The sequence below is a fragment of the Typopeltis vanoorti genome, chromosome 13 (genome assembly GCF_054136105.1).
Source record: "Typopeltis vanoorti isolate ZY-2024b chromosome 13, IOZ_Tvanoo_1.0, whole genome shotgun sequence".
In the NCBI taxonomy this organism is placed as follows: domain Eukaryota; kingdom Metazoa; phylum Arthropoda; class Arachnida; order Uropygi; family Thelyphonidae; genus Typopeltis; species Typopeltis vanoorti.
The window spans coordinates 68915203-68928047 of record NC_143561.1 but is presented as its reverse complement, the minus strand read 5'-3'; the positions used below and the strand labels follow the sequence as shown (position 1 = coordinate 68928047).

At 38.5% G+C, this 12845-nt stretch overlaps 1 protein-coding gene across 1 annotated transcript in view; it reads left to right on the top strand.

Annotated features, from left to right (window-relative positions):
• The window catches only part of LOC150100260 (uncharacterized), a 115392-nt gene that overhangs the window by 68635 nt on the left and 33912 nt on the right, over window positions 1-12845 (top strand). Inside the window, exon 4 of the mRNA XM_090403227.1 lies at window positions 2497-2623. Within this exon, the coding sequence (XP_090259353.1) occupies window positions 2497-2623 (127 nt within the window). The remainder of the gene's footprint in view (window positions 1-2496; window positions 2624-12845) is intronic.

Genomic DNA, 12845 nt, shown 5'->3' with positions numbered 1-12845 from the left:
GATGGATGATGAGCGGAAGAATTGTGAATGTAGCGACCAGAAAATGTAGGCTTGCGATACATGGCGATGGAACCGTCTTCTTTTCTTTGAATGTGTAAATCCAGAAAGGAGATACCTGTGGAGATTCTTTTTCTAGCATAAAGTTGATGCGAGGGTGAAGAAGGCTTATTTAATCTAGGAACAGGTGTAATTCATGTTCGGGATGATCCCAGACTGCAAAGCATAAAGTTGATGCGAGGGTGAATAAGGCTTATTTAATCTAGGAACAGGTGTAATTCATGTTCGGGATGATCCCAGACTGCAAAGATGTCGTCGACATATCGTAGCCAAATTTTTGGTTTGGGTTTAAAAGTTAAAATTTTTTCTTCCAGGTATTCTAGAAACAGGTTTGCTAAGTTTGGTGATAAAGGAGACCCCATTGTTGTTCCTTCTTCTTGCTTGTAAATTTTACCTTTACGAGTGAAGTAACCAGACGTAATAACAAATTTGAATAATTCAGCTATATCAGACGGAAATTTTTGAGTTAATAATTCTACTGTTTCTTTATGAGGAATGTTAGTGAAGAGGGAGACAATGTCGAAGTTAATTAACAAGTCGGTTTTTAACAGTTGAATGTCTTTTATTTTTTTGTGAAACTCTGTGGAATTTTTGATTGAAGAGGCTGAGTGGCCTATGTGAGGATGGAGAAGGTTAGATAAGAATCTGATAACTTGTAAGTATGGCTGCTAATAGAATCTACGATGGGTCTGAGTGGAACATTAATCTTGTGAAGCTTAGGTAAGCCATAAATTCTAGAAGGTCTTGCATGGTATGTCTTGAGTTTTTTTAATTGTTTCTTCATCTAAGGAAGAAGTTTCATCAAGTAACTTATTTAATTTCCTGAGTTGACATTTTGTAAGATCATAATCCAGTTTGGCATAAGTATTACAATCTCGCAGTAGTAAATTCATTTTCAGTCATATGAATTGGTATCAAGAACCACAGTGGTATTTCCTTTTTCACCTCTGGTAATGATTATGTTTTTATTATGTTTTAAGGAGGTAAGAGCTTTCAATTCTGATGATGGGATATTTAAGTCCGAAGGTTTGGCATCATAGATTATTTTTGCTACCTTGAAACGAAGTCTGTTGGCTTCAGTACTGGAGAGATGGCCGATGTTTCTCTCTGTGTTATGTATGAAATCTATATATGGGAAACATTTAGGTGAAATTGCAAATTTATGACCTCTTGCTAGAACATTTAATTCATCTGTTGTTAGTGGACGGTTAGATAAAGAAAAGAAGATGGTTCCATCGCCACGTCTGTCTATTGCAAGCCTACATTTTCAGGTCGCTACATCCACAATTCTTCTGCTCATCATCCATCTCAGAAATTTGGCATCATTAAATCACTAGTTACCAGAGCACACAAATTCTGCTCCTCTGAAGAATCTCTAAACCAAGAACTAGAAATAATCAAAAATACAACCATACTAAATGGATATAATCTTAAAACAACTCAAAAAATCATCAGTCACTTCCCCACACATCAACTTAGACAAGAAGAAGCCCATAGGATTCCCATATCTTATGTCAAAGGCATCTCCGAACGTCTCTCAAAAATTATGAAGAAATACAATTTTGCCACTACTTATAAACCCATTAACCAGATCTATAACTTGTTACCTTCTCCTAAGGACAAACTCTCACCTCTGATGTTACTTGGCATGTATGAGATCCCATGTTCCTGCAAGTTGTCTTACTTTGGACCGACAGGTAGATCTGTTCAGAAACGCATCTTGGAACATCAAGACCACATTCGTCTTTTCAAACCGCAGAAATCTGGTCTCTCTCAACAATGAGTTGAAAACCCAAATCATAGGATCCATTGGGATAAATCAAAACTTTTACATAGATCTTTATATAAACATGAACGTTTATATAAAGAAAGTGCTGAAGCCCTACCACACAGACCAAATTTAAACTGCAATGACGTTCTTACTATTCCTAAAGTATGGGAAATTGTCATACAAAATGTGTTAAATAATCTCTTTATATATGTTATTTTTTATTTTTTTTGTTCAGTTATATTTTAATTTATTTCTATAACACGTTACTTCATGCATATTGAGATTCCATTGTAATCATGCACCCTAACTGTATGTTATTCCTAGTATTGTTCGAATTACTATACTGAGGATGTCCCAAGATATGTGGGATGAAATATTTATGTATTGAAACTTATCACTATGATTAGTTCCTGTGTTTTTTAGTGACAGATTAGATGTGTCTCCAGAATTTCCTCTGAATGTTGAATCAGCTATTTTGCTGAGATTGGGTCATCATATCCATGTCTATTGTAGTAGCTGTACTATGAACATGTGGCATTGACAGATGAAAAACAAGATAAAATTTATCTTGTTTTTCATATACCCCTTGTAACCTTCAATGTGATAGTGGTAAATAACCATACATGTTAATGGGTTTAAATTTTTTTCATTATCTTTCTTTCTTTCAGTCAGCCATATTCATCTCTTGATACTCCAGAACCAGATAATCCTTATAAAAATTTGTTGAAAAGATTAGAGCAGGAAGAAGAAGATAGAAAACATACAGATGATGGAAAAGAACAGGCAAAACTGATAGTAAGTTTTTTTTTTAGCTTTTTTTTTTTTTTTTTTTTTTTTTTTGTAAAAATGTAATCTGAAAATTCATTAATTTGATTTTTAAAGGTCCACCTATGAAAGGTTAGAACCTCAATATATGAATATTGAATACTTTGGATGACCGACAATCACATAATCTGAGAGCCTTGCTCTGGAGACTAAACATTTTTCAAGTCACTTCAGACATCCAGTGAACATGATGATTAATTTCCCCCCACACACACACAATTCCTCATCACATGATGAAGAATTATGAAAAGGAAAGAGGGGGGGGATAAGGGGCAAGCAGTTCAATTTATAAACCAGTGTGAATAATATTAAGAATAAAAAAAAATAGAGTTTATGGCTATGGCCGGCCTGGCTGGCTGAGTGGTTAGTGTATCCGCTCTCCAGCCAAAAGGCTGTGGGTTCGAATCCCACCATGGGCATGGATGTTTTTGATTGTCTGTGAAAATACTAGTGGTTAGAATTTATAGAAAGAAGTAGGTGACAGTGGTGTAGATGATGCGGTTTAATGTAGTTGCTGGAGATGGAGAGTTGTAGTGTGGGTGCCCTCCATCAATGAGTCCTTGGACTCCTTGGAACTGTCATGTAATAATAGAGTTTATATAATAATATATAAACTATATAATATATATAATATAAAAAATATATATAAAATATATAATATAATAATAATAATATGATCAGGTTAGTTGGTCTGCAGATCATGGGATTAGTAAGATGTGGTGGTTGATGAAACATGATGTAGTGATGGGAATAAATCCTCCTATCCTGTGCCCTCAGCCACACAGCTGGTGGGGATAGTAGATTATTAAAAACTTGGGGAAACATCATCTTCCTAGTATGGTCTAAAGTGGTTTCCTGTTGTTTTCCTTGCCGTAGTATATTTTATGACTAGCTGTGTGTGTGTTATGGGATCAGATTGCCTGTTTTGAGGGATGAAAAACCTGAGTTACCAGGAGAAAAATCCTTCCACCACCATATGAGACTGGTTAACTCACTTTTAGTCGAAAGAGACCAGATAAAAGTTCCTCACATCACTGATGGGAATCAAACTCAGGTCTTTCTGACGAAAAGCTTCATCTATACTGACTGAGCTATGGAGGCTTGGGAATAGAATATAATACATATAACATTTGTCAAGAAGAGAAAGGATAAAAGGGATGCAGTGTTACAGATAATCTTAGAAGAGTTGCATCCTTCTCCAATTGGAGAATCAAGAAAGCAGTAGCAATATTGGTTTTGAGATAGTAGTGAGTTTGAGGTGAGCAAGAATTTTAGATATTTAGTGTGGGCGTCAGAGGCGAATTCTCCATGCTTGCTGTGCAAGCTCATTAATTGAGAAAGAAGTAATATTTATTTGTTAATAAATGCATGCATTTATAAGCATTCCATTTAGGCTTTTATTTTTGTAGACAGAAGATGTCTTAAGCTTGCGCGACAATAACTGAGCTTTGTGTTGTGTATTGAAGGTCAATGCTTGCTCGTCTAGTCAAAGCTACTTTGGCTTGCTCTGTTGTAGGGGCTTCCAGGTCTTCGTTGCAGCACTGTGATTTCATGCGCACGCATAACCATTTCCGCTCCCTTCACGTCGTCTTAAACGCAAAGCCATATGCAGTCAAAGTAGCTCTAGCCAGTGAGCTTCAGTCAGCCTTTACAAGTGTGTGTGTTGCTTGGGAAAATTAAGTTAAAACCAACTTTTTATGACGATGTTATTGACCAGCTCATAAAGAAGAACCATAGGGTAGAATTTGTATTCAAGTAGCGAAATTGAAAAAGATAGAATATCATTTGTAAAATAAATGTTGTATTTGTATTAAATTTCTAAATATATAGTTTTAAATGGTCGGTAATTAATTATTCCGCTAATCAGACTTCAATCATACCTCTCCTCCCCCTGAATGATAACAAGAGCAAGCTTGAATTTCAAGACCAGCATTCGCCCCTGATGGGTGTTGTAGATTAGTTAAGAAGGGCATATTTTGAGATCTTCAGGTAGAAGAAACTGGTAAGTGACAATAATTGTAATGGGCAACTTTAACTATTTATTGGAAGCATCAAATATGAGTAATGAGTTCCTTCAATTATCATAGGACAACTAGGTTATACAACATATGGTTGAGGTAACATGTAGGACACAGGTGGATTTAATAATAATGTTTCATATGGTGATAATAGTGCTACCAGTTGGTGAGAATAATTTTATAATTTTGGCATGGTAGGTGTACAACTTCGACTGAAGGAAAGAGATGTGCAGAAAGTTATAACAAACTCAGGAAACCTTTTCTGTAAGGATTTTTCATCATGTTGGAGGTTTAATGGAGTAATGACAACACTAGGAAAGAATTAAAAATTAATTTTAATGCTTCCAATTTCATCTAAGTCACTGAGACATACATCTTCAGGGAATACTAATAACACACGCACACACACAACTGAATGAAACGCATGGGTGAATCTGAAATACTATCTAGATGGGTGCCCTCTATTGGTGTTGTAGGCAACCTAGGATATAAACTGGAACCTCTGACGATTGTTTCCCAAATTTCGGGAAGTTTTTTGCATCTCTCGTTGTTTAAATTTGGTTGATTTCTGAGTGCCACTGCAGATTTTCCAAAAACAGTCTTTCCTTTTTAAATTTACTATAGTGAAATAAATAGTGAATAGTGGCTGATCTACCTGTTTGTACAAACTAATCCAACTTGCAGGAATTATATATTTTATATAATCCACTCACTTAGAGTGAAAGGAGCTGATTTTTGGCAGAATGGATAAGAGTAGCAAGTTTCCGGTTGGGCTTAAAAGTTGTGTAGAGGTTGTACGAGGATGGTCTGAAAAGTTCTCGTCCTCGACCATAGATGGAGATACTATCAGCACGATTGTTTTTATCAAAGTTGGTACATCTGTCACGCATCCATGTGAAATTGCAAGTCATTCTATCAAGTAGTTTGTTTTATACAGCTGCCTGAAGCAAAAGTGTGTCTGTATCCCTCGAAATGGATAAAATTAAGTATCGTGCAGTTATAAAATTCTTTGTAAAAGAAGGTTTAATGCCAAAAGAAATTCATTCGAAGTTCATAAAAGTTTATAGGCACTCTTCTCCTTCGTTTTCAACAATTAAGGAATGGGCTGCCGAGTTTAAACATGGCCGTACCAGTCTTGAAGATGAACCACATGAAGGACGTCCAAAAAGTGTAACACCACCAGAAATCATTGATCAAGTGCACGATATGGTATTGGATGACCGGCGAGTCAAATTGCATTAAATTGCTGAGACTATAGGTATTTCAAAAGAATGTGTAGGATATATTTTGCATGAAGAATTGCAAATGAAAAAGCTTTGCGCAAGATGGGTGCCTCGCTTGCTCAAAAATGCACTCGCACAAAAACTCTGAACAGTGTTTGGAGCGTTTTAACAAGAATAAAACTGATTTTGTGTGTCGATTTATTACTATGGATGAGACTTGGATTCACCATTACACAACAGAATCCAAACAGCAGTCAAAACAGTGAAGAGAAGCTGGTTGTTCAGCACCAATGAAGACAAAATTGGTTCCATCAACAGGAAAGGTCATGACATTGGTGTTTTGGGATGCTAAAGGCATTTTGTTTATTAATTATCTTGAAAAGGGTAAAACAATAGCTGGAGAATATTATTTCGATCTTTTAACCTGACTAGACAAAAAAATTCGTCAGAAAAGACCTGGTTTGCAGAAGAAAAAAATCATCTTTCATCAGGACAATGCATCTGCCCACGACGGTGTTTTGGCAATCGGAAAATTAAGGGATCTGCACTATGAATTGTTGGAACATTCACCCTATTCCCCAGATTTGTCTTCCTCTGACTTCTTTCTTTTCCAAAAACTAAAACTCTTCCTCGCTGGTCAGCGTTTTTCTTTGAATCAAGAGATGATTACAGCTGTGGAGGGGTATTTTGCAGATCTCACTGAGAACAACTACAGGGACAAGATAATGGCGTTGGAGCATCACTGGAATAAATGTATTAGTCTTAAGAGAGATTATGTTGAAAAATAAAAATAATTTTGAAATTATAAATTCGTTTGAAGTTTATTTTTCACTTGGTTAGACTATAATAAATTTAGTTTAATCCTTTATCCAAGTGTAAGCAAACAAAATTTGCACCTGAATATCTTCAGGACTGGGGTGAGATAGTGCAATACCAGGCAACTCCAAGCAAAGGTGGACCAAGCTCTCATCACTTATAGGAGTTGCCAACAGGTATACAACCTTATTATTCAATTACTCTGGATTTATAGAAAGATGAACTTCCTACATCTTTCTCTAAATTAAGAGTAATTCAATAATAAGGTGGTACACCTATTGGCAACTCCTATAGGTAGATATGACCTCTCCTATTGCTTCTGCCTTAGGAGAGGTCATAAGGAAAGGGACACGATCCGGTCTGGGTAGTGTCCCTTCCGTTAATGCATAGCAGTATACAAGGAGACGTGCTTTGCATTATGGGAGATACTGAGACAAGGAGTGATGAGAGCTTGGTCCACCTTTGCTCGGAGTTGCACTACCTTACCCCAGTCCTGAAGATATTTTTAGGCACAAACTTTGTTCGTTTACACTAAGGATTAAACTAAATTTATTATATAAATTCGTTTGTTATCGGTCTGGTTGGCCAAGTGGCTAGTGTATCCGCTCTCCAGCCAAAAGGCCATGGGTTCGAATCCCGCTGTAGGCATGGATGTTTGTGATTGTCTGTGAAAATACTAGTGGTGGTGGTGATGTGTGGTAGATGGCGTTGTTGTAGTTGCGGTTCATTGTAGTTGGTGGTGACAGAGAGCTGTAGAGCAGGTGCCTTCCCTTGGTGAATCTTTGGACTCCCTGGAGGTATCATGTAATAATAATAATAAATTACTTTTTTCACTGTTAGGCCGAGAACTTTTCTGACCACCCTTATATTTTTTAAAATCCTGGTTATTTTATTTTTTCCAATGTGCCCTAGACATATGGGATGGTGATGGCATTTCTGAAATCCTTCAGGAGGGATGGCTGAAGAATGGAAAAGAACTGATTATTTTTTTAATTCTGTAAGAACTGTAGCCATTATATAGTGAAAGGTGTTGTGTATATGGTTGAGTTCTGTTCAAAGAGAGGTTACTGGAACAAAGATTATAGGCTCTGTTGGTTAGATTTTTAATGATACCATATTGTTGAGAGGGTTGATGGTGGGAAAGTTTGTAAATGTATCTGCCTGCGTGAGTGGGTTTTCTATATACAGTGAAGGAGATTTAACATTCGAAAGGCCACTGTATGTAGCAGACCACTGTATATAGAAAACTCATATATATTATTGTAATTATTATTAAGAGAGAGACCTCCATGAAATCAGGAACTCATCAAGGGTGGCCATACTATTCGCACCCATTGTCATGTCTGTTCTTGAATTCATTCACGATACTTGTACACACAACATCCAAAGGCAATCCATTCCAATCACGCACTACTCTATGAGAGAAAAATCTAACCCTGACCCTCCCTTCTTGACAGCATTCATTCTCAACTTCCATGGATGCCCTTGCATCCTTTCCCACCCTCCATAAAATGAAAAATTCCATCTACTGAAATTCTGTATAATCCTTTCAGAAGTTTATAGGTCTCAATCATATCACCCCTCTTTCTCTTGTTTGCTAGTGTCTGCAGCCTACAAATTCTCAATCTTCCTTCATAATCAGTATACCACAATCCTGATATCATTTTTGTCACTCTCCTTTGCACTCTCTCTCTCTCTCTCTCTCTCTCTCTCTAGTATATCAGAATCACCATAGAAACCAGACCTGAACACCAGACCATCATGCAATAGTCCAAGTGAGGTCTTATCAAGGCCTTGTAGACAGACAAAATGACTTCCTTATCTTTACATGTCAAGGTTTGTTTCAGCATTGCCATTATTCTCTGAATTGTATTTAGAATTTTTGCTATATGCCCCCTTGAACTTCAACTTCCTATCTACCAAAACTCCAATATCTCTAGCCTCAGGTTCTTCAAGCATAGTCCCACCAATTTAACACGACATTGGATATCTAATCACACCAAAGTGCATGACCTTAAATTTATTAACATTGAAATGACAGCCTACCTATCTTTGCATCATCAGCAAATAGCTGTATATCACTTGTCAAATTCTTCCCAATATCATTAATGTACAGACTGAATAACAGTGGACCAAGCACTGATCCTTGTGGTACACCACTGGTTATTTTTTTTTATTAATCTTTGTACTGGTTATTGGCAATACTACCCTTACATCATCACGTCCAGACTTGATATAGGCCTAAGCCTTTACAAGTGTTTTAGCCTATGCCTGTTCTAGTTATCATTGTAGTCATTCTCTGGTGGCAATGCCATGCCACTGGTGTTCCCTGTAGGGCCCTCAAGGAAAGACCTTTTATATCCTTTTGTGTAAGCCCAAGCTGTTTTTTTAAGTCCTTATAACTATCTGCACTCCATACGCCATGTAAAGAGATGGTGGCGCTGGTAAACCTCGGAGTTGCTTCATGCTCCTCCCGTATCTTACTAACTAGATCTTGGTTATTTTTATAATAATTTACTTTAATATTATGGCTATAGGCTAGTGGGCGCCCTGTTCCCACAACCTGGGCATCAACTACCCAAACATCACCATCTCTTTTAATCACTAAGTCTGGCTTATGCAAACCCGTGGAGGTCCTATAATGTGGTTCCACTGCAGTCTCCCAACCTTTGTTCTTAAAGCGGTTGTTCAGAATGGAGACCACGGCATCATGCCTCCTCATGTGGAAGCAACACTGGGCTATATGAGACAATGTTTCACTGTAGTGGCAGCCAGCCCTACAGTTGGAGTCGTCACTACCCCATCGAGCTGTGTGGGCTCGAGCAGGCAGGGCATTGATCCTCATAAGGTCAATATACTCGAACCCAGGGAGGAGTCTGGTGCCATCCCTTACCCAATCATGCTGGGGAGGCACCAGATATGACTCTTTTAAAGGAGCACCATCTACAGAACAGTGCAACAGAGATGCCCACCTCTTGTGTTCTGCTGATGCTGACTCGATTAAAGTACCTTGATAACGGGACCAGCCTTTAGCCCGCCTAAAGTCTTCTTGTATGGGCTATAGAAAGCCTCTCTGCAGATGGGGGAAGAAGATAGTTCTAACTACACGATTCTTGACAGCCGCAGTAGTGGGGATCAGCCATCTAAGTGATGGAACCCGAAGCCCACCATCCTTCACCCTCGCATGGAAATATGCAGTAGGAGTATCAGGCGGCAGTCAGAGCCATGATCTCATGGCTGAACAGATAGCCCTGTCAATTCGGGACAGTACCAAGATATATATGTCCTACCAAGCACTAACTTGTGGTAAAAGTGAGGCAGGAGATAGTGGGAAAGGAGAAACAGTCTTTGCTGGGGCTTGAGAGGAGCTTTCCTCAAAGAAGAGATCCCAGCTTCTAGGATAGAAGGGATAGAAGACTTTCCCTTTGGGGTGAACATGATACCGAGGTATCTCCACTCTTCCAGGATGGTCAAAGCATGCAACAGCCTCCCGTGCAGGAAAACTCTATAGTCTCGACCTTAAGCTTCTTGTCACGACTAGAGGGGCAAGAGCTAAAGAGCAGGACTTCTCTACATTAATAGAAAGGCCTCAAATAGAGAAGAAGTCAACTGCCCGGTCAAGGAGTTCCTGCAAGCCTATCTTAGTAGAGGCTACGAGAATAAGATCATCCGCAAAGGCCATAGCATTAAAGGAAGATGCACCTAGAGAGCGAGAGAGAGAGAGAGAGAGAGAGTGGCCTATATGGCTAGGAAGAGAATGAAGAAACTCATCTATGACGCAGTTAGAGAAAAGGGGAAATAGAGGATCACCCTGGCGAACACCCCGCACTGTGGGAATAGAGGTTGCATGGGACCCTGTAGTGATAGTGATGGAGCTACCCAAGTATAGCTCCATAACATAGGAAAGAAAAGGTTCTGGACATCCAGTAATAGACAGTGCGGGAAGGAGAGCAGGAAGGGAGATGCTATCAAAGGCCTTTTGGAGGTCCAGCGATGCCATATATAGAGGCTTAAGGTGCTATCAGGAATCAGAGAGAAGAGAAGAAAGAAGATATATATTCTCGGCACAGCCGTCCGAAGGGACAAGCTCTCTGTCTATAATCATGCTGTATATGTTGCTGAAGTCGTTTAACTAATATTTTATGATAGAGTCTAAGTAACACAGGAGAGATGGTAATAGGTCTAAAATCTGATGCACAGCTTGAAGTTTCTTTCTTTGGAATGAAGATAGTTCTTGAAGCATGCAAGTATGGTGGTATTACTTTACTGGAAAGGAGAATGTCCACTAAGTCTTGAAGAATCTTCAACGGCACCTTCCGAAGCCTAGACGCAGGAAAGCCATAAGGTCTAGAGGCAGAGAAATTGGATGGAAGAGCTGCTTTAATCTCCTGAATGGAGACAGGCTGGTATATTTGAAGGGCAGGAATGGACCTCAATATCGTAGGTTGGTCATCATAATCAGGGAAGTGTGGAGATGGAGCAGAAAAGACTGTACTCCAGAATTTGACAAAATCATCATCATGTAAGAGGTGGAGGGGAAGCGCCGTCAAGGATGGTTTGGCACATTGCCCTCTATTCTTTTTATAGAGGGCCTGCATCTGCATAGGCCCTCTTCTTCTGCTTCCTATTTGACAAAGTCATTGTAGAATGAGACGTAGGCTGATGTTAACGAGGCATGAAGTGTTCAGAGAATTCAGCATGGAGGTAGTCATTCAACTGATCTGTGATATCCATTCCCAGAAGGTGAGTCTGGATGAGATATTTAAGAATCCTTAAATCATGCAGACTCACATCCCCTGTATACCTCTTTTTGATATCTGTCAGTAAGCCATCCTCTTATCCACACTAATATTCTATAATCCAAATCCATATTCTCCAATTTATGCAACAGTCTTCCATGCTGCTATATTCTGTCAATCTGCCTTCATAATAGGTATACCACAATCCTGATATAATTTTTGCACTCTCCTTTGGATATGTCAGTCTTTTTTCACCACCCTTGTGAAATGGGATTACCATACATTCTTTCTACTCCTGTTCTGAATACTCTTTTAGCATCCGTGCTGATATCCCATCAGTTTCCTATTGCAGAATTCATATTCAGTTTGTGCAATAGCTCCAGCACTTCCTCATTCACATGAGTTTCCTCATATGGTGAGGAGGTAACAGTGAGTTCATTGTTGAAAATACCAGTTTGATAACTTTTAGCAAAATGACTGCTCATTAGTTGAACAATCACTTCTGCATTAGTCACTTGCATACCATCTGCATGCAGTAGTATTATTCTTTCAAATTCATTGTTTCTTTAACTTGCAGCATAAGGATAGAATTCTTTTCAGTTGTCTTTAACTTGCAGAGCTAGTTTCTTTTAATACAATACTTGTGACTCTTCTGGCCTGCTGTTTATAATTATAACTATCAACCTTATGAACACGATATTCCTTCCACATCATCTTTTTCATACGAATCTCTTGCTTAATTAGATTACACATCAGTTTCATTCCTACTCTATTTATTCTTCAGAATCTAGGGACACATTCTGATATGGCATCATTTAAGTATTTTTTAAACACTTCCCATGCACTGTCGATATCCTTCCCATCCAATAATTGATACCAGGGTACAGAACCCAGCATCCTCCTCAGGTGATCATAATTTCCTGCTTTGTAGTTCAGCATGTAATCTTTTTTGAATGGCACATTCATAAACCTAGCCAAGCCACTTCCCAATTGAGTACCACACAATCGCTGTCACCAACTGGAGGCAGAATAGTTTCAGTCAAAGACGTAACTATTCTGCCTCCTCTGATGCTATAATCAGATCTAACACTTTTTGACCATGAGTTCCTTCTGTCACATGCCGCTTGAGGAAGTTGTCTCGCAACAGCTCAATAAATTCAGTTTCATTCTTCTTGTATGATTTCATAGCTACCCAGTCAGTGTTCAGATAATTAAAGTCTCCCATTATGATTACACTTTTTGCAAATATCATATTTATTTGGTGATGCATTTCTTCGTTACTGGTAACCAATGAACCAGGTCTCTAACAATACCCCACTGTGTATTTAATCTTTTTAGACTCTGCCTCACATCGGATAGCTTCAAACTCATGGCCACATGAAAAACTGTTACTAGT